This window comes from Myxine glutinosa, chromosome 7, assembly GCF_964187855.1.
Source record: "Myxine glutinosa chromosome 7, kmMyxGlut1.1, whole genome shotgun sequence".
Lineage (NCBI taxonomy): Eukaryota > Metazoa > Chordata > Myxini > Myxiniformes > Myxinidae > Myxine > Myxine glutinosa.
In genome coordinates this window covers 119,663,300-119,690,065 of record NC_136267.1, presented here as the reverse complement: position 1 = coordinate 119,690,065, position 26,766 = coordinate 119,663,300, and the positions used below count along the sequence as shown (strand labels likewise).

The following is a 26,766-nucleotide window of genomic DNA, read 5'->3' as shown; positions in this document are numbered from 1 at the left end:
TGCGTGACAGAGGATGCACAGTCTGGCTTTGAAGGTGAACTTCGAAATGTAGTTTGTGCAAGAAAGATCATGATTGAAAGTCAGGCCCAGAAGTTTGAGTAACTGAACATCATCAAGAGATTGCTAAGAAATAGATAGGCGGGTTTGCCAGACAGTCCTTTTGGCGACGCAAAGTAAGAGTGGGAGATTTGTCAAAATTGAAAGATATTCAAGGTGTTTGACCAGCTTGCCATTTTGTCAACGTCTGAAGAGATGAAAGATGCTGCAGCCTACCTGTCTATATCTAAAGAATGAGAGATGTTATGGCAGAGTGTGAAGTCATCAACAAAGTGATAAAGGGGATTTTCCAGAGAGTCAGAGAGACCATTGATGAAGATTGGGAATAGGGTGGGGCCCAGAACACTGCCTTGGAGACCTCCAACCTTTACAGGAAGAGAAGATGAAAAGATTCCGTTGAGTCCCACACGTTGGCTACAAGAGTAGAGGAAGTCAGTAAACCATGTGTGGAGTGCCATGGGCAGACAGTTTGGAAAACAAGGCAGGATGCCAGACTGTATAGAATGCTGAATATATGTATAGACTATAGAGAGACGGCACTGATATCATGTCTGACCCTTCGGGCCTCCATGCATTGTTGGGTGAGTCGAAGCAGCATGTCCAAGGTAGAGTGACCAGGTCTGAATTGGAATTGATGATCTGAGATGAGGCTGTTGGATAAAAGAAAGAATTTGACATCAACTGCAATGATGGATCCCATAACCTTGCTGATAAATTGGAAGTTAGCCAATAGGACTGCAGTTAAGAGGATGGGTTTTTGTATCTTGTTTATGTCATGTGCTGATATTGCCTGATGTAGTGGCTTCACTATTGATAGTGAAGACATCTTAAGTTGGCTTTGCATCACCAAAAAAAATAATCCATTGGTTCTAGAGATATCTTAAGCATTCCTGCAGCTTATCGAGTGCCTTGCTCAATGAATGATCTGCTGGGAACTGTATATCAATGAAGTTTTGTCCCTTCAGGTCCACAACCTTGATGAATGGCAGGAGCACAATCATTTTGTCCAAATGTCACCCAACCAAGCAGAGAGAAAGATAGATCGATTGATGTACATACAGTTACACGCAGCACTAGCAGGGACCTGTGGAACAGTTCTGTGGAAAACCCTCGCTTTTTTGGGGTGGTGTATAGGCAACGAATTGCTGCCTCGCATGCTCCCAGAAGTTTATGTTTAGCAATGTGAAGGTAGGACATGGCAATTTTGAATATAATAGGTTTGACGATATGTTCGACCTGAACTGCATAAAAATCAATGCCGGTGGGTGGAGTCAGCCTTCCTATTAATGACGTCGTTGTGGGTGGAGTCAGGCCAGCTGTCCAACCAATGGGTGGAAAGAGAGAGATGGACAGAAAACTGTCGCTACTTTAATACAGAGAGGATCGCTTGCCTATGTCAATACCTGCGTGTAATGTCCACACATCTTGCCCTTGTTGCACGAGTTGTTGTGGTAGTTGTAGTTCTTATGCTCACTGTTCCATTTCTCCACCACATGTTTGGGTTGAAGAGGCCCTGTGCTTAGGTTCAGGTTCTCTCCGACGTCTTTGTGTTTGCTGTGTTCCCATCTGCACAGCTTGGCGTAATTCCATGCCAAATTCTCCATTTTATTGCACCATTCCTGTATCAAAAATAATCTTTATCCACATCATTTCCAAAATGGAATATCATCGAATCTGCAAAAATAATTCCATGTCATTCCAATTGGATGATTTCTTACCCTCTCTCCAAAAATAATCACCAATATATTCCATGTAACAGAGCTCACCTCCCCCAAACTAATCCCAACTAAAAAGCATCTGAAAATGCAAAGCCCGTCCGTGCCCGTTTGTATTCAGACATCTTCTTCTTCAGTATTCTCAACATGCAGTTTAAACAAAATATGAAATGAAAATTGATTATTTTATGCAGCCTTGACCTTTGAGCTTTAGATCTAAAAAAAAAAAATCAGCTTTTAGCTTTTGATTGGTGAACCTATTCTGTGACTCAATATACAAATTCTTAAAATTTCAGCTCAATCCGGTGACATCCACCAACTCATGCCAGCGTGTGGGACGCCCAGTGATGACACTCACTCACAGGAGTCACAGCCCACTCACTGATTCACTCCCTCACTCCCTCACTCACTGACGCACTCACCCACTGACTTACTCACCCACTGACTTACTCACCCACTGACTCACTGACTTACTCACTCACTGACTCACTGACTTACTCACCTACTGACTCACTCACACTCACTGATTCACTCGCTCACTCACTGACACTCACTCACTGACATACTCACTGATTCACTCACTCACTCACTGACACACTCACTCACTGATTCACTCACTCACTCACTGACGCACTCACTCACTGACTCACTCCCTCACTGATGCACTCACTCACTGATATACTCCCTCACTCACTGATTCACTCCCTCACTCACTCACTCATGCACTCACTCAGTGATTCACTCCCTCACTCACTCACTTATGCACTCACTCATTGATATACTCCCTCACTCACTCACTGATTCACTCACTCACTAACTCACTCCTTCACTCACTCACTGATTTACCCCCTCAATAACTCAATCCCTCACGAACTCAATCACTCCCTCCATCACTCACTAACTGATATACTCCCTCACTCACTGATATACTCACTCCCTCACTCACCGATTCACTCACTCACTCACTAACTCACTCCCTCACGAACTCACTAACTCACTGACTAAAGTCCAGATGAGCTAAAAAAAAAAAAAACAAGTACAGATACATTCAAAGTACACCGCCCCCATGCCAAATAATTAAATATCCTACAGCGCGGCATTGCCGGGGCGCCTCCGGCGCCCGGCAATACCGCAGTGCAGCTCATAGAGATTGCATTGGGAGGGAGAGGTGAACACTAATTGATTGATTAATTGCATAATTAAAATCAATAAAAGATTATCATAAAATATTTTCTTAATCAATTGGCTAATAGCATAAATAAACCACTAGTGCTTCCTCCGAAGATGTATCTTTTAGAAATTTAATTGAATGTCATTAATAAAAAAATTAAATAATTAATTGATTAATCAATAAATAATTAATCGATTAAATAATTAATCAATAAATCAAAAATATCCTTTGTAATCACATTACTTGGTCACTTTCATGTCCAAATATTAGCTTCCTAGCTCAAAAGGTGCCTGAGATGCCCAGATGAGAAAGAAAATAAATAAATGATTAATAATGAAAATAAATAAATGATTAATAATGAAAATAAATAAATATTAATCATAAAAAATTAAATGGTTGATCAATTGGCTAATAGAATACACAAACCACCCCCATTTCATCCGAATCTGTAACTAAATTTTTTTTTTAATTAAGTCATTCATCGAATAATTAAATAATTAATCGATTAATTAATTAATCAATAAATCAAAAATACCCTTTACAGCCAAATCACTTGGTCATTGTCACGTCCAAATATTAGCTTCCTAGCTCAAAAGGTGCCTGTGATATTGCCCAGATGAGAAAGAAAAAAAAAAAAAAATTAATGATGAAAATAAATAAATAATAATCATTAAAAAATGAAATAATTAATCAATTCGCTAATATAACACATAAACCACCACCATTTCATCAGAATCTGTAACTTTAAAAAAAAAAAGTAGTCATTAATCGAATAATTAAATAATTAATCGATTAATTGATTAATCAATAAATAAACAGGTAAAGATACATTCAAAGTACACCGCATGGGGGCATGCCAAATAATTAAATATCCTACAGCGTGGCTCATAGAGACTGCATTGGGAGGGAGAATATATAATGAATATGAATGATCGTTTTAAGGCCATTTTCCACGCTGGAGCAGGGGTTAGCCTTGCGGGCCCCATGACAATCATGGTTCCCTGTTTTGAGGCAATGTTTTTATGGTCGAATGCCCTTCCTGACGCCAACCCTTAGTCGCCTCTTAAGATGCGCAGGGATACGGTGTACCTATTCTAAATCGGGGTACACACCGAGATCACTCATCCCAGCAAGCTGATACTCAATTTGCCGACCTCGGAAGGCTGACAGGCTGAGTCAACCTCCCTGGCATTAATTCAGCGATCGACCGGGATTCGAACTCAGGATCCGAGGATCCCAAGCCGGCACCCTAACCGCTAAGCCAACACCAGGATCATGGAGAGGTGTACAATAATTGATCGATGAATTGCATAATTAAAATCAATAAAAGATTATCAGAAAATATTTTCTTAATCAATTGGCTAATAGCATAACTAAACCACTCGTGCTTCATCCGAAGATGTATCTTTTAGAAATTTAATTAAATAAGTCATTAATAAATAATTAATTGATTAATCAATAAATAATAAATCGATTAAATGATTAATCAATAAATCAAAAATATCCTTTATAGTCACATTACTTGGTCACTGTCATGCCCAAATATTAGCTTCCTAGCTCAAAAGGTGCCTGAGATATTGCCCAGATGAGAAAGAAAATAAATAAATGATTAATAATGAAAATAAATAAATAATAATCATAAAAAAATTATATAGTTAATCAATTGGCTAATATAATACACAAACCACCACCATTTCATCCGAATCTGTAACTTAAAAAAAAAAAATTAATTAAGTCATTCATCGAACAATTAAATAATTAATCGATTAATTAATTAATCAATAAATCAAAAATACCATTTACAGCCAAATCACTTGGTCATTGTCATGTCCAAATATCAGTTCCCTAGCTCAAAAGGTGCCTGAGACATTGGCCAGATGAGAAATAAAATAAAGAAATCATTAATAATGAAAATAAATGAATAATAATCATAAAAAAATGAAATAATTAATCAATTCGCTAATAGAACACGAAAACCACCATCATTTCATCAGAATGTGTAACGTAAAAAAAAAAAAATGTAGTCATTTATCGAATAATTAAATAATTAATCTATTAATTGATTAATCAATAAATCAAAAATATATTTTACAGCCAAATCACTTTCTCATTGGCATGTCCAAATATCATCTTCTTAACTCAAAAGGTGCCTGAGATCATGGCCAGAAGAGAAAGGAAATAAATAAGTACTGAATTAATCGCTAATAATTAAATAACTCTTCAATTAATTATTTAATCAAAAAACAAAAAATAGCGTTTTTGACAAAGCACTTGCTCACTATTGTGCCAAAAGTTTCAGCTTCCTAGCTCAAAGGATGGCTGAGATATCGCCCGGACAAACAAGAAAGCAAGAAAGAAAACAACCAGAGTGAAAACTGAGTACTCCCTTTCAGCGTGCGTCATTGCCGAGCCCCCTTCGGTCGGTGCCTGGCAATGACGTTATGCAGCGCCTGCAGATGGCATAGGAAAGGTGCGGTGTACAAAAACAACAACAACCAGAGTGAAAACTGAGTACTCCCTTTCAGCGTGCGTCATTGCCGAGCCCCCTTCGGTGCCTGGCAATGACGTTATGCAGTGCCTGGAGATGGCAAAGGAAAGGTGCGGTGTACAAAAACAACAACAACCAGAGTGAAAACTAAGTACTCCCTTTCAGCATGCGTCATTGCCGAGCCCCCTTCGGTGCCTGGCAATGACGTTATGCAGCGCCTGGAGATGGCAAAGGAAAGGTGCGGTGTACAAAAACAACAACAACCAGAGTGAAAACTGAGTACTCCCTTTCAGCGTGCGTCATTGTCGAGCCCCCTTCGGTGCCTGGCAATGACGTTATGCAGCGCCTGGAGATGGCAAAGGAAAGGTGCGGTGTACAAAAACAACAACAACCAGAGTGAAAACTGAGTACTCCCTTTCAGCGTGCGTCATTGCCGAGCCCCCTTCGGTGCCTGGCAATGACGTTATGCAGCGCCTGGAGATGGCATAGGAAAGGTGCGGTGTACAAAAACAACAACAACCAGAGTGAAAACTGAGTACTCCCTTTCAGCGTGCGTCATTGCCGAGCCCCCTTCGGTGCCCGGCAATGACGTTATGCAGCGCCAGGAGATGGCATACGAAAGGTGCGGTGTACAAAACTAAGTTTGTATGACATTCCCGATATGCAATGTGTGGCCATTATAAATATCAACAGGATAATAAAAACATTTTGTTTGGTTTACCAGGATTTCAATATTACCTCCACCAGCGAAAGTGGATATGGAGGTTATGTTTTCACCCCTGTCTGTTTGGCTGTGAGCAGGGTATCTCAAAAGGTTGTGGACAGATTTGCACGAAACTTGGTGGACAGGTTGTTTGTGTGATAAGGAAGACTTGATTCAATTTTGGTGAAGACCTGGATCCAGATAAATATATTTTTAGTTAGTCTCGCCCCAAAGGGGATGCGAGACTATTGCAATGCCCATCTCTGTCTGTGTGTCTCTCCGTGTGCCTACGTCTACATATTTTTGATTTTAAAATCGTTTTCTCTACAACTACTTGTCCGATCGATGCAAAACTTTAAATATAGGAGGGACTCCCCAAGGAGAATATTTTATTGCAAACTCTGACGTCATAGGTCACATGGTATGGCAGCCATATTCGATTAAAGGGAAAAATTTGGACATCATTTTCTTCCAAACCGCTCAACGAAATAAATTTAAAGCTGGCAGATGTCAACATCCCATGACTACTATACAGGGTGTCAACTCCCCATGACGACGTCATCAGAGAAGTGGTATTCCAGCCATAATTGGTTGAATTGAAATCCTTGTCCGAAAATCTGAAACTTCATATGTCTGATCTATGACCCGATGTTCGGGAAGAATTAAATTTATGACGTTCATAACCCATGCCATGAAACGATGTGATGTAATAGGGTGCATGGATGATTCAGCAATATGGGCCATAATCGTGAGGTGAGACTATATGTGCTCTATGAGTGCCGTTCTAGTTTTTAAAGTGATTCTTCACTATTGAGAGCTGGGGCCAAAAAAGATATATAGGACGACATTTTAAGAAGTTGTGGATGGGCTCTGACGAAACTTGGTGAATGAGTTTGTTAGGTGACAAGCACAACCCGAGTAGATTTTGGTTCAGGTCCGAATCCAGATCCGGTGTATCAGTGGGATACAAAACGTAAACTGTTCACCTGACGGAGGTCTGCGCTCTACCCAAGTACAATTCTAGTTACTTTGTAATCCCATTTGCTGCCCGTTTTGATTTTCAGCACATGTATTAAGGTGAGAAACACTTGATTATGGGTTTTGGTTACCAACAATTGAAGACGATCTATTTATTAGGTATGTCTTGGTGCAATGGGAGGGGGTAACTGAGAAAATTAAAATTGAGAGAGAGAAGAGAGAGATGTGTGGAAGAGAAGAGACACATCGGAGTAAGAGGAGGGAGAGGAAGGACGCATGGGGCATATATTGGATGAAGTTGGCATCAATAAAATGGTCATCTTTTCAAACGTAATAAATGGCTCCAAAAGTTAAATTCCCTCAAGATGATGAATCTACCCACATTGCTGCTTTTTACCCCCAATCAGAAGTCGGCCCTGCCGAGACCTACATTTGTCCGTGTGTCCGTCCGCCATCTCTACTCGAAAATAAACAGACCAATTTATTTTATATTCAGCAGATGTATGCAATCATATCTTGGAATGAAGCACATCAAATTATTTTGGCATCACAGCAAATTTGGAATTTTTGGAATGTATCTATAAAAACATTTTTATGGGACAGGATTGTATTCCGCTATTGGGAGCCATTATTTATTTACAGACACACTTTACCATCTGCAATACCTGGATGAGAGAGAAGGACCAGCCGGGATACCGTCTTGAATTATTTATTTAATCATATACATTTCACAATCTTCCCTTCCTACATATTTATTTCGTTAGTTATTTAAATGCAAAAATCTACACGTGACATTTTAAGGTGTGGTTGTAGCCATGCCCTCCATGAAGAGGCGGTTTGTGGTGACAATTGGTAGTCCAGTTATCTGAGAATGCTTTTCCCGGAGTTATTTCTACCCAAGACTCATTTCCCGTCTGACTACGAGTCAAATCTGATTATAAACTGTTGTTGTAATTCGGTTCCAACAGGAACACAACAACAACACAACAGGCATTTTAAGGCCATTTTCCCTGCTGGGGCGGGGGTTCGCCCTCCAACAGGAAGCTTTGCAATAAAAGTTGGTTGTTCAACCCGTCTTCATCCTGCTCTTTCCACATCTCCTCTATCAAAATGTTTCCAATTTCAAATATAGGCTTGGACAGCGAGCTGAAAAATTGGGGGTGGTGGTTTGGGGATTGATTTACAGGAGGCTGAGTTTTGTTTTTTCAAACTTAGATTGCTTCAACAATTTTTTTTATCCGATGGATGACACACACATTGATGAATCACCGTGCATGTGAAACACCGGACGACAGTTTATAGCTGGGTCAGTATTCAAACCCCGGATAGACAGCTCGGAGGTGGCTAGTGTGTGTACTTCTCAGCCATCTTGGAGGGGAATGAAGGTGCGAGAAATGAATCGGGGTAAAGAGACTTACAGACCACCATGTATATACAGTCACATGAAAAAGTAAGTACACCCCATGTAAAGTTTTGACTTTTTCAACATATTTCAACATAGAGCTATTTGATCTTCATTTCAACGATATCTATCTATATAATTATAAAATTGAAATCTTGCGTGTTTGTATGTAACATTCGATCGGTCCGGGGGCGTGGCTTACCCCTTTGAGAGAGTAGTAATATCCACCATTTTATTAACTCGCATAGCTTTGAGGCCTGTTTTGTAGGCCCGTGGTGTCTTGCTCTCTCTCTCAGTTTTATTTCAAATCAAATTCGATATATCATTTCATTTTTCACAGTCGCTAACATAGTTTTAGACTCGGTTGAAAAAAAACGGGAAGAAAATCCGATGAAAGTTTCCGTTTATAGAACGAAATGAATTCTGAAAGGCTTGTATCTTCAAGGCCATTGAGTCTGTGTCACGCCTTTATCTTCAATCTAAGTCGCCATCTGATTTCATTTTTATCGATGGTTTTAGACTCGGTAAAAGAAATAATTGAGAACATTCACGCACACACGGGAAATTGCAGAGATATATTTTTAAAATCGCGCCACGTTGATATACGAAAATACACCGCCTAAAATAACAGGCATACAGTATATATCTTCGTCATTTCATTCAACATTATTACCCGGAAGTAAAATATGTTTCAGGAAATTACCGAGAGATATTTCTTCGATTTTTATTATTATTTATATGCGCATACACTTTAAATAGGTTTATTTGAAATCTTTAATTTTCACAATGTAATTTATTTGTCATTTGATGATCGGCAAAACGATAGCACAAACACAATACTATTTGCAGGAAGAATGTCGTATCAACCCTCCGACGGCGCTACGGACGCGGACAACGAATCACACCTCACGTCTATGGACGCGAATAGCAACATCCGCACGAATCAGTCATCAATGATTTTCATTGACGTGCCTGGAGGCACAGGGAAGACGTTTCTTATTAACCTGATTCTCTCTAAAGTGAGAGCGAGTGGAGAAGTTGCCCCCTGCGGTGGCCTCATCTGGCATAGCTGCTACCCTCATGCCTGGTGGAAGAACAGCGCACTCAAGGTTCCAAATCCCTCTGACACCGAGGGAAGATGGCATATGCAACATCGATAAAAATTCCACTATCGCAGACCTCTTTCGAAGTACAAAACTCATCGTGTGGGATGAGTGTCCTATGATCAGGAGAGAGAGTTTCGAGGCTGTGGATCGCACGTTGCGTGATGTATGTGACAAAGACGAGCCTTTTGGAGGGATCTTGACGATATGCTGTGGTGATTTCCGTCAACGTGATCGGAGATAAGGGCCGAAATCACGTGTCACAGGTAAGTGATTTAGAACGCTGGAGAGGTGAGCCTTATGCTATGGCTTGCTGGCCCAAATAATCTCCCTGATGATGTCCAGCGTTCGCTTTAGTTCTATTCTCATATCTATTCAAACTGACATTGACCCAACGGGTAATGGGTCGTCTAGGGGTCGCATCATCATCATCATTGGCTGAGGGGTAGCATCATTGGCTGAGGTGTAGCATCATTGGATGAGGGGTAGCATCATTGGCTGAGGGGTAGCATCATTGGCTGAGGGGTAGCATCATTGGCTGAGGGGTAGCATCATTGGCTGAGGAGTAGCATCATTGGCTGAGGGGTAGCATCATTGGCTGAGGTGTAGCATCATTGGCTGAGGGGTCACATCATTGGCTGAGGGGTAGCATCATTGGCTGAGGGGTAGCATCATTGGCTGAGGGGTAGCATCATTGGCTGAGGGGTAGCATCATTGGCTGAGGGGTAGCATCATTGGCTGAGGGGTAGCATCATTGGCTGAGGGGTAGCATCATTGGCTGAGGTGTAGCATCATTGGCTGAGGGGTGACATCATTGGCTGAGGGGCGACATCATTAGCTGAGGGGTGGCATCATTGGCTGAGGGGCGACATCATTGGCTGAGGGGTGACATCATTGGCTGAGGGGTGACATCATTGGCTGAGGGGCGACATCATTGGCTGAGGGGCGACATCATTGGCTGAGGGGCGACATCATTGGCTGAGGGGCGACATCATTGGCTGAGGGGCGGCATCATTGGCTGAGGGGCGGCATCATTGGCTGAGGGTCGACATCATTGGCTGAGGGGCGACATCATTGGCTGAGGGGCGACATCATTGGCTGAGGGGCGGCATCATTGGCTGAGGGGCGGCATCATTGGCTGAGGGGCGGCATCATTGGCTGAGGGGCGGCATCATTGGCTGAGGGGCAGCATCATTGGCTGAGGGGCGACATCATTGGCTGAGGGGTGACATCATTGGCTGAGGGGCGGCATCATTGGCTGAGAGCGGCATCATTGGCTGAGGGGCGACATCATTGGCTGAGGGGCGACATCATTGGCTGAGGGGTGGCATCATTGGCTGAGAGCGACATCATTGGCTGAGATGCGGCATCATTGGCTGAGGGGTGACATCATTGGCTGAGGGGTGACATCATTGGCTGAGGGGTGACATCATTGGCTGAGGGGTGGCATCATTGGCTGAGGGGCGACATCATTGGCTGAGGGGTGGCATCATTGGATGCGGGGTGGCATCATTGGATGCGGGGCGGCATCATTGGCTGAGGGGCGACATCATTGGCTGAGGGGCGACATCATTGGCTGAGGGGTGACATCATTGGCTGAGGGGTGGCATCATTGGCTGACGGGCGACATCATTAGCTGAGGGGCGACATCATTAGCTGAGGGGCGACATCATTGGCTGAGGGGTGGCATCATTGGCTGACGGGCGACATCATTAGCTGAGGGGCGACATCATTAGCTGAGGGGTGACATCATTGGCTGAGGGGTGACATCATTGGCTGAGGGGTGACATCATTGGCTGAGGGGTGGCATCATTGGCTGAGGGGTGGCATCATTGGATGCGGGGTGGCATCATTGGATGCGGGGTGGCATCATTGGATGCGGGGTGGCATCATTGGATGCGGGGTGGCATCATTGGCTGAGGGGCGACATCATTGGCTGAGGGGTGGCATCATTGGATGCGGGGTGGCATCATTGGATGCGGGGTGGCATCATTGGCTGAGGGGAGACATCATTGGATGAGGGGCGACATCATTGGCTGAGGGGCGACATCATTGGCTGAGGGGTGGCATCATTGGATGCGGGGTGGCATCATTGGATGCGGGGTGGCATCATTGGATGCGGGGTGGCATCATTGGCTGAGGGGCGACATCATTGGCTGAGGGGCGACATCATTGGCTGAGGGGCGACATCATTGGATGCTGGGTGGCATCATTGGATGCGGGGTGGCATCATTGGCTGAGGGGTCACATCATTGGCTGAGGGGTAGCATCATTGGCTGAGGGGTCGCATCATTGGCTGCGGGGTGGCATCATTGGCTGAGGGGTCTTCTCCTCACTGCTCATTACTAAAAACTGCTCTTCTATGTGAGGATTGATAAATAAAAGCAATTAGAACCAGTAAATTTAGTTTTATACTAGACGACCCATGACCCGTTGGGTCAATGTTATCTATCTATAATTCCAGTAATCTCTGTGTGTATGTTTGTATGTTTGTATGTTTGTATGTTTGTATGTCTGTATGTCTGTGACCGCTGTTTCTCGACAACCACGGGTCCGATATACTTTAAACTTGCCAGGTATATTGCTGGGGACCCGAGGATGTGCCTTTTCAAGGTTTCATATTAATCGGAGAAGTAGTTACCGAGCTATGGCGATTTCTTTACCAAACTCCGCAAGCCGTTCGCTTTGGACCAAACCATTTCATGTAAATAGAGGGGGGGGATTGTCACCGTAATCGCAAGCCGTTCGCTTTGGACCAAACCATTTCATGTAAATAGAGGGGGGGGGGGGATTGTCACCGTACTCGCAAGCCGTTCGCTTTGGCTTTGCGAATGGACCAAACCATTTCATGTAAATAGAGGGGGGGGATATAATTTTAGATATATATATAGTACGGGCATGCCCTAGTTATATATAATTAAGGGGTTACCATGGTCACAGTGGGGGTCAAAGGTCAACCTATGGTGAAGATATATAATTTTCTCACACTTTCTAATAGAGAGGCAAAATGCCATATAAAACTAAATTTACTGGTTCTAATTGCTTTTATTTATCAATCCTCACATAGAAGAGCAGTTTTTAGTAATGAGCAGTGAGGAGAAGACCCCTCAGCCAATGATGCCACCCCGCAGCCAATGACGCGACCCCTCAGCCAATGATGCTACCCCTCAGCCAATGATGTGACCCCTCAGCCAATGATGCCACCCCACATCCAATGATGCCACCCAGCATCCAATGATGTCGCCCCTCAGCCAATGATGTCGCCCCTCAGCCAATGATGCCACCCCGCATCCAATGATGCCACCCCGCATCCAATGATGCCACCCCGCATCCAATGATGCCGCCCCTCAGCCAATGATGTCGCCCCTCAGCCAATGATGTCGCCCCTCAGCCAATTATGTCGCCCCTCAGCCAATTATGTCGCCCCTCAGCCAATTATGTCGCCCCTCAGCCAATTATGTCGCCCCTCAGCCAATGATGCCACCCCGCATCCAATGATGCCACCCCGCATCCAATGATGCCACCCCGCATCCAATGATGCCACCCCGCATCCAATGATGCCACCCCTCAGCCAATGATGCCACCCCTCAGCCAATGATGTCACCCCTCAGCCAATGATGTCACCCCTCAGCCAATGATGTCGACCCTTAGCCAATGATGTCGCCCCTCAGCTAATGATGTCGCCCCTCAGCCAATGATGTCACCCCTCAGCCAATGATGTCGCCCCTCAGCTAATGATGTCGCCCGTCAGCCAATGATGCCGCCCCTCAGCCAATGATGTCGCCCCTCAGCCAATGATGCCGCCCCTCAGCCAATGATGCCGCATCTCAGCCAATGATGTCGCTCTCAGCCAATGATGCCGCCCCTCAGCCAATGATGTCGCCCCTCAGCCAATGATGTCGCCCCTCAGCCAATGATGTCGCCCCTCAGCCAATGATGCCGCCCCTCAGCCAATGATGCCGCCCCTCAGCCAATGATGTCGCCCCTCAGCCAATGATGTCGCCCCTCAGCCAATGATGTCGCCCCTCAGCCAATGATGTCGCCCCTCAGCCAATGATGTCGCCCCTCAGCCAATGATGTCGCCCCTCAGCCAATGATGTCGCCCCTCAGCCAATGATGTCGCCCCTCAGCCAATGATGTCGCCCCTCAGCCAATGATGTCGCCCCTCAGCCAATGATGCCGCCCCTCAGCCAATGATGCCGCCCCTCAGCCAATGATGCCGCCCCTCAGCCAATGATGTCGCCCCTCAGCCAATGATGCTACCCCTCAGCCAATGATGCTACCCCTCAGCCAATGATGCTACCCCTCAGCCAATGATGCTACCCCTCAGCCAATGATGCTACCCCTTAGCCAATGATGCTACCCCTCAGCCAATGATGCTACCCCTCAGCCAATGATGCTACCCCTCAGCCAATGATGCCACCCCTCAGCCAATGATGCTACCCCTCAGCCAATGATGTCACCCCTCAGCCAATGATGTCACCCCTCAGCCAATGATGCCGCATCTCAGCCAATGATGTCGCTCTCAGCCAATGATGCCGCCCCTCAGCCAATGATGTCGCCCCTCAGCCAATGATGTCGCCCCTCAGCCAATGATGTCGCCCCTCAGCCAATGATGTCGCCCCTCAGCCAATGATGCCGCCCCTCAGCCAATGATGCCGCCCCTCAGCCAATGATGCCGCCCCTCAGCCAATGATGCCGCCCCTCAGCCAATGATGTCGCCCCTCAGCCAATGATGTCGCCCCTCAGCCAATGATGTCGCCCCTCAGCCAATGATGTCGCCCCTCAGCCAATGATGTCGCCCCTCAGCCAATGATGTCGCCCCTCAGCCAATGATGTCGCCCCTCAGCCAATGATGTCGCCCCTCAGCCAATGATGTCGCCCCTCAGCCAATGATGTCGCCCCTCAGCCAATGATGTCGCCCCTCAGCCAATGATGCCGCCCCTCAGCCAATGATGCCGCCCCTCAGCCAATGATGCCGCCCCTCAGCCAATGATGTCGCCCCTCAGCCAATGATGCTACCCCTCAGCCAATGATGCTACCCCTCAGCCAATGATGCTACCCCTCAGCCAATGATGCTACCCCTCAGCCAATGATGCTACCCCTCAGCCAATGATGCTACCCCTCAGCCAATGATGCCACCCCTCAGCCAATGATGCCGCCCCTCAGCCAATGATGCCGCCCCTCAGCCAATGATGCCGCCCCTCAGCCAATGATGTCGCCCCTCAGCCAATGATGCTACCCCTCAGCCAATGATGCTACCCCTCAGCCAATGATGCTACCCCTCAGCCAATGATGCTACCCCTCAGCCAATGATGCTACCCCTTAGCCAATGATGCTACACCTCAGCCAATGATGCTACCCCTCAGCCAATGATGCTACCCCTCAGCCAATGATGCTACGCCTCAGCCAATGATGCTACCCCTCAGCCAATGATGCTACCCCTCAGCCAATGATGCTACGCCTCAGCCAATGATGCTACCCCTCAGCCAATGATGATGATGATGCTACCCCTAGACGACCCATGACCCGTTGGGTCAATGTCAGTTTGAATAGATATGAGAATAGAACTAAAGCGAATGCTGGACATCATCAGGGAGATTATTTGGGCCAGCAAGCCATAGCATAAGGCTCACCTCTCCAGCGTTCTAAATCACTTACCTGTGACACGTGATTTCGGCCCTTATCTCCGATCACGTTGACGGAAATCACCACAGCATATCGTCAAGATCCCTCCAAAAGGCTCATCTTTGTCACATACATCACGCAACGTGCGATCCACAGCCTCGAAACTCTCTCTCCTGATCATAGGACACTCATCCCACACGATGAGTTTTGTACTTCGAAAGAGGTCTGCGATAGTGGAATTTTTATCGATGTTGCATACGCCATCTTCCCTCGGTGTCAGAGGGATTTGGAACCTTGAGTGCGCTGTTCTTCCACCAGGCATGAGGGTAGCAGGTATGCCAGATGAGGCCACCGCAGGGGGCAACTTCTCCACTCGCTCTCACTTTAGAGAGAATCAGGTTAATAAGAAACGTCTTCCCTGTGCCTCCAGGCGCGTCAATGAAAAACATTGATGACTGATTCGTGCGGATGTTGCTATTCGCGTCCATAGACGTGAGGTGTGATTCGTTGTCGGCGTCCGTAGCGCCGTCGGAGGGTTGATACGACATTCTTCCTGCAAATAGTATTGTGTTTGTGCTATCGTTTTGCCGATCATCAAATGACAAATAAATTACATTGTGAAAATTAAAGATTTCAAATAAACCTATTTAAAGTGTATGCGCATATAAATAATAATAAAAATCGAAGAAATATCTCTCGGTAATTTCCTGAAACATATTTTACTTCCGGGTAATAATGTTGAATGAAATGACGAAGATATATACTGTATGCCTGTTATTTTAGGCGGTGTATTTTCGTATATCAACGTGGCGCGATTTTAAAAATATATCTCTGCAATTTCCCGTGTGTGCGTGAATGTTCTCAATTATTTCTTTTACCGAGTCTAAAACCATCGATAAAAATGAAATCAGATGGCGACTTAGATTGAAGATAAAGGCGTGACACAGACTCAATGGCCTTGAAGATACAAGCCTTTCAGAATTCATTTCGTTCTATAAACGGAAACTTTCATCGGATTTTCTTCCCGTTTTTTTTCAACCGAGTCTAAAACTATGTTAGCGACTGTGAAAAATGAAATGATATATCGAATTTGATTTGAAATAAAACTGAGAGAGAGAGCAAGACACCACGGGCCTACAAAACAGGCCTCAAAGCTATGCGAGTTAAAAAAATGGTGGATATTACTACTCTCTCAAAGGGGTAAGCCACACCCCCGGACCGATCGAATGTTACATACAAACACGCAAGATTTCAATTTTATAATTATATAGATGGCATTTTGCCTCTCTATTAGAAAGTGTGAGAAAATTATATATCTTCACCATAGGTTGACCTTTGACCCCCACTGTGACCATGGTAACCCCTTAATTATATATAATAACATTGACCCAACGGGTCATGGGTCGTCTAGTTAATAGATAAAGGTGATATAATATAACAAATATCATGAAACATTTACATTTTGTAGTCCATTGTATTATTTAAATAAACATAAATGCAAATTTCGCATGTGGAAAAAGTAAGTACACCCCTACATTTATCACTACTTCAAATACCTAAAATTAGAATCAGGTGCACCAGCTCAGATGCAAATGATTAGAACATCGTTAGAGAGGATCTTGGAGGAACCTGTCTTATTTAAACCTCAGACATTTAGTTTGGTTTGCTCTTTGTTGTTGAAGTGTGCGGCATCTGAGGAGAGCTCTCTGAGGCCTTCAGAAAGAAGGTTATAGATGCCCACGAGTCTGGGAAGGGATTTAAAAAGATCTCCAAACAATTTCAAATCAATCATTCGACTGTCCGGTAGATCATCTACAAGTGCAGAAGATTCCAAACAACTGCCAACTTGTTCAGGCCAGGCCGCACCAGCAAGTTCAGCCCGAGAGCAGACCGCAAGATGCTGAAAGAAGTCTCTAAGAACCCCAGAATGTCATCACGGGACCTACAGGTAGCTCTTGCCACTGTTGATGTCAAAGTGCACGAGTCTACCATTAGGAAGAGGCTGCAAAAATTTGATCTACATGTGAGGTGTGCCAGGAGGAAACCTTTGCTGTCCAGAAAGAACATCAGGGCAAGACTAAAGTTTGCCAATGAACATGTAGGCAAAGACCAGCACTTCTGGAACAATGTGCTCTGGACAGATGAGTCAAAGGTAGAGCTATTTGGCCACAGTACCAGAAGACATGTTTGGCAAAAACCAAAGACAGCATTTGATCACAAGAACCTGATACCAACTGTAAAGCATGGTGGTGGAAATATTATGGTTTGGGGCAGCTTTGCTGCATCAGGGCCTAGGCAGCTCACCATCACAGAATCCACTATGAATTCTTCATTGTACCAGAGGGTGCTTGAGGATAATGTGAGGCCATCTGTCGGAAAGTTGAAGCTCAACCGAAGGTGGACCTTGCAACATGAGAATGATCCTAAACATACCAGTAAATTCACCAAGGAATGGCTGAAAAGAAAGAAATGGAGGGTTCTGGAATGTCCAAGTCAAAGCCCGGATCTAAATCCCATCGAGATGTTGTGGGGGGGTTTGAAACGAGCTGTGCAGGCAATTGTGCATCCTGTGCAACAATTTCTTGTTCAATTAGATCACCTTTATCTATAAATACTGTTTAAATGAAGATCAAATATTGATATGTCCACATATGTTAAAAAGATTTTTTTTTTAACATTTCATGGGGTGTACTGTTTTGTTTTTTTTTGTATACAAGATCGAGGCTCGTGAAAGAGCGAACATTAATCACACAGAAAGACAAACAGACACACAAAACAAATAACATCGGGAGCGGTAGACAAGATGGGGAGAGAGGGGGAAGGACACAAACACAACATTTGAGAGCAGGGACCGAGAGACATGGAGACATCGAGAGAACTGTGGGAGGGAGAGGGCTTTGGGGGGGAGGCATGGGAAGGGGGGGGTGGGAGAGGTATAAAACATATGGACACTGCCAAGACTTCCAGGAAAGAAGTTGGAATTTCAAACAAGGTGGATCTGGGGTGAATTAGTGGGGGTAGAAAAGATCAAGGTTTTGGATGGGGGAAGATAAGAGATGGTGGTGAACAGCTGTTTTGAAGACCTGGAGGGATGAGTGTGATTGAAGTGAGTGTGGGAGTTTGTTCCAGAGGCGGGAGAAAAGAGGAATGAAAGAGTGAAGGTGAGCAGAGAGCCGAGATTTCGGCAGTTTAACCATCAGAGGGTGGCTGGCAGATCTTGTGCGACCTGTAGGAATATTTGGGGGACAGAGCACAGAGAGAGATGGGGGAGCAAGGCCGGAGAGGAGTCGGTAGAAGACAGAAAGACCACCTACCTGCCTGCGGTGAGTGAGTGAAAGGCCCTCAGAGATAGCTTCATCGCGGGAGATTCCAATGATTCTGAAAGCTTTGGATTCAACAGCGTGAAGCCGAGCCAGGTGTGAGGCAGGAGCACCAGCCCATAGGGGAGAACAGTATTCCATTGAGCTGCGGATGAAAGCCTTGTATGTGGTGAGGAGCTCAGGTGTGCCTAGGAAGGACTTTGCACGACGGAGGATGCCCAGTCGGCGACTGGCTTTGGAGGCCAGCTTGGAAATGTGGTTTTCCCAAGAAAGATCATGGCAGATGGTGAGACCCAAAAGCTTGAGCGACAGAACTTCTTGGAGAGGATTGTTGAGAAAGTAGATGGGAGGGTTGTCCAGTCGATCTTTTCGGAGAGACATAGTAAGAGTGTGAGATTTGTCAGGATTGAAAGACATGTTCCACATGTTTGACCAGTCTGTGATTTTGTCCAGGTCTTCAGAGAGTGAGGAGGCTGCAGACTGCCGATCTGAGGGAAGAGGAATGGAGCGGCAGAGAGTGGAGTCATCAGCAAAGAGATACAGAGGATTTTCCAGAGAGTCGGAGAGATCATTGATAAAGACCAGAAAAAGCACAGGGCCCAGCACACTGCCTTGGGGAACTCCAGCCTGAACGGGAAGGGGAGATGAGAGAAATCCATTCAGGGCCACACGTTGACTACGACCAGAGAGGAAGTCCGCAAGCCATGCATGGAGATTTCCATGGATACCATAGGAGGAGAGTTTGGTGAGCAGAGCTGGGTGCCAGACCGTATCGAAGGCACGTGATATGTCAAGGGAGACAGCTCTGATTTCCTGTTTGGCATTGAGGACCTCCATCCATTGTTGAGACAGCAGAAGCAGCATGTCCAGAGTAGAGTGACCTGGTCTGAAACCAAATTGATGATCAGAGATCAAGCCATTGGAGAAGAGGAAAGATTTCATATCCGAAGCAATGATGGATTCCATGACTTTGCTGATAATTGGGAGCAGGCTGATTGGTCTGTAGTTGCAAGGATCTGTTTTTGCACCTTTTTTGTGTAAAGCGGTAATGTTTGCTGATTTCCAGGATGCTGGCAGATGACCTTGAGCAAAAGATAGGGTGAAAAGAACAGAGAGAGGGTGAGATAGAGCGGCAGAGCAGGATTTTAGGACCCGTGGGCTGATGCCATCTGGTCCAGTTGCAGAATCAGAGTCGAGGTTTGACAAAAACTCCTCCACCTTGTCAGGAGAGAAGGTCACAGAGTCCAGGAGCAGTTTGGTTCGACTGGGAAAGGTGGGAACAGAGAGAGATGGGTTTGGGACTAAGGATTTTGAGGCAAACACAGAGTTGAGGCATTCGGCTTTGTCACGTGCGATGTCAACTGTGTGGCCATTTGAGGTAAGGGAGGGGATGGAGGGGGAACAAACACCAGAAACGGATTTGACCAGACGCCACCAGGATTTGGAGGAAGGAGACAGGTTTGAGAGTTCATTCTTGAGTGAGGAGAGATAGTGCTTCCTGGCACTCCTGAGGGTAGACACACACTTGTTCCGAGCTTGGTGGAAGGAACTGAGATTTCCTTCAGTTGGATTAGCCTTCCAAGAGGCAAAGGCAAGTTGATTCAGGGCAACTGCCTCACCACAAGATTCAGTGTACCATGGACGGGAGGAAGGGTAAGACAACTGAAGGCGAGATGGGATAAATCTGTGCATGAGAGAGATCAGTTTGCTTTGGAAGAATTCCCAGGAAGAATTGATGTCAGAGGCAGTGGAGATGGGAGACCAATCCAGACGATTGATGGCTGCTTGAAGACCGTCCCAGTCGGCCTGAGTGAAATGCCAGACTCGTCGACGCTGAGGAGGCTCTCTGAGAATGGCCAGAGAGATGTCCACTTTGACAAACACATGATCAGAAGAACCGATTGGAGCAGAAGAAGAGCAGCAGACATTAGCAGGGAAGTTAGTCATAACCAAGTCTAGAAGAGAAGATACTCCATTGGCTGAGATCCGGGTCGGGAAATTGACAGATTGTGTCAATCCCAGTGAGTCACAGAAGTCCTTTGCTGAGGTGCCATGACTGGTGAGAGAGGAACCCACACCTAACCAGGTGGCATGATGACAATTGAAGTCACCACATATGAGGAAGAGAGAGTTGGGATGAGTGGATAGAAGTTGGTCCATGTTGTCAGACAGTGAAATGTAGATGGAGTCATCACTGTTTGGGGGACGGTACAGAACACATATGAACAAAAGGTGGGAGCGGAGAGGAAGCCGTAGCCAGAGGTACTCCTGGGGGTGAGGAGGAGAGAGGGCAGTGCAAGGAGAGTGAGGAAGAGAGTTTTTGATAAAGATAGATACCCCACCACCAGGCCGAGGCTCAGGTCTATCATACCGGAGGAGGGAGTAACCAGGAAGAGATATTAAGGAATCAGAGACATCTTGAAGGAGGAAAGTCTCTGTTAAGCAGATCAAGTCTGGATTTTCAGAAGCAACCTGTATGGAGAGATCAGTCAGGTTTGAGCGAAGGCCCCGGATGTTTGAGGTCCATACCGTTAATGAAGAGAGAGGGGGAGCATCGGGTACAGGACAGGGGAGGGGAGGAGTAGGGTAAGATGAAGGATGAGAGGGGGAGGTAGGGAGAGCAGTTGTTAGTGTGTCAGCGATTGCAGAAGAGTTCCAAGAAAGGGAAGGATGAGGAGGATGGAAGGTTTGAAGGTGTAGGGATGAAGCACAGAGAGGGGTTGTTTGAGGGGGGCAGAGGAAAGAAGAAGGTTGGGGGGGGTGGAGGTATGAGATAGAAGGGAGACGAAGTGGGGAGGAGGCAGCTTTGAGGAGGAGGGGGGAGGAGGGAGAATTGGAGAGGAATGGTATGGGGGGAGATTTGAATGGGAGGGGTTGAGGGGGAGTTTTGAAGGGGAGGAGTGAGGGGGGAGTTTAGGAGGGGAAGGGCAAGGGGGGAGTTCAGGAGTGGAAGGGCAAGGGGGGAGTTCAGGAGTGGAGGGGTAGGGGGGGAGTTTAAGAGTGGTGGGGCAAGGGGGGAGTTTAGGAGTGTAGGTGCAAGGGGAGGGATTTGGATGGGAGGGGCAAGAGGGGAGTTTAGAAAGTGGATGATTAATGAAAGACGAACATTGAAAACAAATTGGGTTTGTTGTGATTTTCAAGTTAGCAATCCGGTTCAGAATGATGGAGGAGGGATGGAATGAATGTGAATTTAGACCATGTAGTGAGGGAGACGTATAAGATATTGAATTTCTTTTTTTTGAGGTGGAATGAGTTGGAGAGGAAATTGAGAAAAGCCTTTTAAATAGGAAGAAAAACAGCGTGTTGTAAAATACCACTGAGTAAAACACTGAAGGGGAAAGGTTATACATATTTAAATAATATTTAAACAGAACCGTGAACAATCTTATGTGCACAAAAATACCAACGGGGGGAGAGCCGAGAGGGACCACCACGAGTCACGTGAAGGGCAAACGGTGGATGGCAAGGAGTTAATGGGGGCGGGGCGAACAGCACACCTGGACAGAAAATACAGTATGAGTCAACAGTACACGTGGAGAAAGGAAAATAAATATTTTTAGTTTTTTTGTTTGTTTGTTTGGTTTTTGGGGGTGGGGGGGGAGGTGGGGATTTAGAACGTTAGACAGAGTATTATGTTCGGGGTAGAAGGGAAAAAAACTAAGAGCCAAGCAAAACACGATTAAGATAACAAACACCGACGGGGGTACAACTACAAGGCCGCACACGAGGAGCAGAACACGATTAAATAATTACAAGTTACAGGAAATTCAAACCAAAAGTAACTATAATCAAAACAATAACGCATGGACGATAAAATAACGAGTTGAAATTTGACAATCTATCTGGGGAAATGGGGGAGAAACACGTGGTCGAAGAACGAACGACCGAACGAATAAGAATGAATAAACGAATGAGAACAGAGAAGGAAATGTTTTTTTTTTGGATTTTTTTGAGTTGTGATTTACACAAGGAAGAGGGCTATGGGGTGAAAAGATTGGGAAAACAGAGAACGAAAGTTATTGGATCACAAAAACACGGACCGCTGAGAGAAAAACAAAGCCTCAAGGTTGTACAGTGTTCACTGTACAACTACAAGGCCTCAAAACACGACCCGAATTAACACGATTTTCAATACAGGTATGAAAGATTTGCACCGAAAATCTTCGTCGGGAGACAATATATACACCATAAAATAAATAGTTATAACGAAAATACAAATGGGAACAATTACTTAACTTCGATTTCGATGGATAGCATGGAGAGCTGAGAATGAGTCAAATTACTTTTTTGTAATTTTGTAATTACAACTTACTTTTTCCACGTGCGAAATTTGCATTTATGTTTATTTAAATTATACAATGGACGACAAAATGTAAATGTTTCATGATATTTGTCATATTATATCACCTTTGTCTATCAATATTGTTGAAATGAAGATCAAATCGCTGTATGTTGAAATATGTTGAAAAGGTCAAAACTTTACATGGGGTGTACTTACTTTTTCACGTGACTGTATGTACATCAGAATTACACATATACAGACAACACCCTTATTTTAATTAAGCAACAAACAGCCACTTCATCCTGTTCCTCCTGCTATAATGACCCACTTACCACACCCCGTAGGGAGGAGGATGTTTATTTTTGTGCCCAGAGCCTGACCCTGAATACCCCTGGCACGTATGCAGATTTGGTGGAGATTTGCCCAAAGATGTGTATAATTGTATAAAAAATCCTCTTTCTCTATCCTCTCTATCTAAAATCCTCTCTATCTCTTTGCTGATGACTCCACTCTCTGCCGCTCCATTCCTCATCCCTCAGATCGGCAGTCTGCAGCCTCCTCACTCTCTGCAGACCTGGACAAAATCACAGACTGGGCAAACAAGTGGAACATGTCTTTCAATCCTGACAAATCTCACACTCTTACTATGTCTCTCCGAAAAGACCGACTGGACAACCCTCCCATCTACTTTCTCAACAATCCTCTGCAAGAAGTTCTGTCACTCGAGCTTTTGGGTCTCACAATCTGCCATGATCTTTCTTGGGAAAACCACATTGCCAGGCTGGCCTCCAAAGCCAGTCGCCGAATGGGCATCCTCCGTCGTGCGAAGTCCTTCCTTGGCACACGTGAGCTCCTCACCACATACAAGGCTTTCATCCACAGCTCAATGGAATACTGTTCTCCCCTCTGGGCCGGTGCTCCTGCCTCACACCTAGCTCGTCTTCACGCTGTTGAAACCAAAGCTTTCAGAATCATTGGAATCTCCCGTGATGAAGCTATCTCCGAGGGCCTTTCACTCACCCACTGCAGGAAAGTTGGTGGTCTTTCTGTCTTCTACCGACTCCTCTCCGGCCTTGCTCCCCCAGCTCTCTCTGTGCTCTGTCCCCCAAATATTCCTAAAGGTCGCACAAGATCTGCCTGCAACCCTCTTCTGGTGAAATTGCCAAAATCAAGACTCTCTGCTCACCTTCACTCCTTAATTCCTCTTTTCTCCCGCCTCTGGAACAAACTCCCTCATTCTCTTCACTCCCACTCCACCCTCCAGGTCTTTAAAACAGCTGTTCACCACCATCTCTTATCTTCCCCCATCCAAAACCTTGATCTTTTATACCCCCATTAATTTGACCCCAGATCCACTTTTTTGAAATACCGACTTCTTTCCTGGAAGTCCTTGCAGTGTCCATGTGTTTTATACCCCCCCCCCCCCCCCCCCCGCCCATGCCTCCTTCTCCCAAGCCCTCTGCCTCTCACAGATCTCCCGATGTCCCTGTTCTCTACTGTTGTACTTGTGTGCTTCCCTCTCTCTTCCCATCTTCTCTCCCGCTCCCTTTATCATATGTTTGTGATTAATGTTAGCTCTTACACGAACCTCGATCTTGTATACAAAAAAAAACCCCAAAAAAACAATCAAAGAAAAGGTTTCACACACACACGCAGTGAATACCTTGAGACCTGATTGTTCTGTTCCACCTCCTGAAACCCACCCACGTGTGTATATATAGCAGCCAACAACAACTTGTACACACACACACACACACACACACACACACACACACACACACACACACACACACACACACACACACACACACACACACACACACACACACACACACACACACACACACACACACACACACACACACACACACACACACATTGCAAAAGGTCCTATTTTAATCATAAAGTTGAAGCTTGATATGTAACTGCCAAGAACATTTCATAAGCATGGCATATACTTCTGTAGGTTCACCTATATGGGAAATAATGATGTCATTTATGGGCTATTTTACAGAGGGCTGAACGAACAAGAGTGTGGGACAGACCTGTACCACAACTGATGTGCTCCAGAAGCTTAAACCGCAGATTGCAGAAGGTACAGCTCGTAAACCTGATGTCAGACATACTGTTTGAAAATTAAGGTGTTCTGAAATCAAGATTTTACCTTTACTCCTCTACTTCGCTAACTAGGATGACGTCAAAATGAAGTGGAACATCTCCCGATCGATCTGATGATTGAACAAAAGTCACATGATGATTGATCTTATTGATCAAGCGTTAACACGAGGTAGTTGATAGATATATGTGCTGCCGATGATGTTTAAACTACCGGTACCCTTGTTTTTTGCAAGATTTGCACCAAGATGGTCAACAAATCATTCGTTTGGATAATGAAGCTGTTTTTGGAGCGGAAACACACGGCAAATGTACTAACCAGCGGAGCCAGTGTCTTCACCGGGGGCGGATCCACATGTCTCCGTTTCTCATTGTGCTCGTTCAAGATCACCTTCTTCTGCGTCGGGGTCATCAAGCCTCTGGCCGGGGCTATCAAGGTCACCGACACCACGACCACCACCACAGCATGGAGCTCCATCACACATTCGATTTGTCAATAATGAACTCTCCTGCAAAGACAATTTCCTTATATATGAAGTCCCACCGGGGGATGGAAATATCTGCAGGAAAAGGAGCAGCTGGGATGTTGAGGGTGTGGTTGCACAGTGTGCATCAGGTGCCAAGTTGTTGCGTTGGACACAAGATTCTGTTTGGGTTTCTGGGGCAGCCGTTTGGAGCCGCTGGTGTTTTGAATCCCATTTCTTACTCTACATAGGATGGAGTACAGAATAACAATTGAATAGCAATTCCTCCAGGAGAAGTAGAGTCACGTGAAAAAGTAAGTACACCCCATGTAAAGTTTTGACTTTTTCAACATATTTCAACATACAGCTATTTGATCTTCATTTCAACAATATTGATAGATAAAGGTGATATAATATAACAAATATCATGAAACATTTACATTTTGTAATCCATTGTATAATTTAAATAAACATAAATGCAAATTTCGCATGTGGAAAAAGTAAGTACACCCTTGGCTCTAATAGGTGGTATTGCCCCCTTTGGCAGAAACAACCTCAAGTAGGCGTTTCTTCGAACTGTCTACCAGTCTCTGACATCGACTGGGAGAAATTTTTGCCCACTCCTCCTTGCAGAATTATTTCAGCTGTGCGATGTTTGAGGGGTTTCTTGCATGCACAGCTCGTTTCAAATCCCCCCACAACATCTCGATGGGATTTAGATCCGGGCTTTGACTTGGGCATTCCAGAACCCTCCATTTCTTTCTTTTCAGCCATTCCTTGGGGGATTTACTGGTATGTTTAGGGTCATTGTCATGTTGCAAGGTCCACCCTCGGTTGAGCTTCAACTTTCCGACAGATGGCTTCACATTATCCTCAAGCACCCTCTGGTACAATGAAGAATTCATAGTGGATTATATGATGGTGAGCTGCCCAGGCCCTGATGCAGCAAAGCTGCCCCAAACCATAATATTTCCACCACCATGCTTTACAGTTGGTATCAGGATCTTGTGGTCAAATGCTGTCTTTGGTTTTCGCCAAACATGTCTTCTGGTACTGTGGCCAAATAGCTCTACCTTTGACTCATCTGTCCAGAGCACATTGTTCCAGAAGTGCTGGTCTTTGCCTCGGTGTTCATTGGCAAACTTTACTCTTGCACGGATGTTCTTTCTGGACAGCAAAGGTTTCCTCCTGGCACACCTCCCATGTAGATCAAATTTGTGCAGCCTCTTTCTAATGGTAGACCCATGCACTTTGACATCAACAGTGGCAAGAGCTACCTGTAGGTCCCGTGATGACATTCTGGGGTTCTTAGAGACTTCTTTCAGCATCTTGCGGTCTGC

The 26,766-nt window shown here is 45.2% G+C and overlaps 1 protein-coding gene across 1 annotated transcript in view; it reads right to left on the bottom strand.

Annotated features, from left to right (window-relative positions):
* The window catches only part of LOC137412058 (uncharacterized), a 42,753-nt gene extending 17,177 nt beyond the window's left edge, over positions 1–25,576 (bottom strand). Inside the window, exons 1-2 of the mRNA XM_068097312.2 lie at positions 25,282–25,576; positions 1,461–1,676 (exon numbers count right to left, since the gene is read on the bottom strand). Of these exons, the coding sequence (XP_067953413.2) occupies positions 1,461–1,676; positions 25,282–25,440 (375 nt within the window). The 5' untranslated portion in view covers positions 25,441–25,576. The remainder of the gene's footprint in view (positions 1–1,460; positions 1,677–25,281) is intronic.
* Between the last annotated feature and the right edge of the window lie 1,190 nt (positions 25,577–26,766).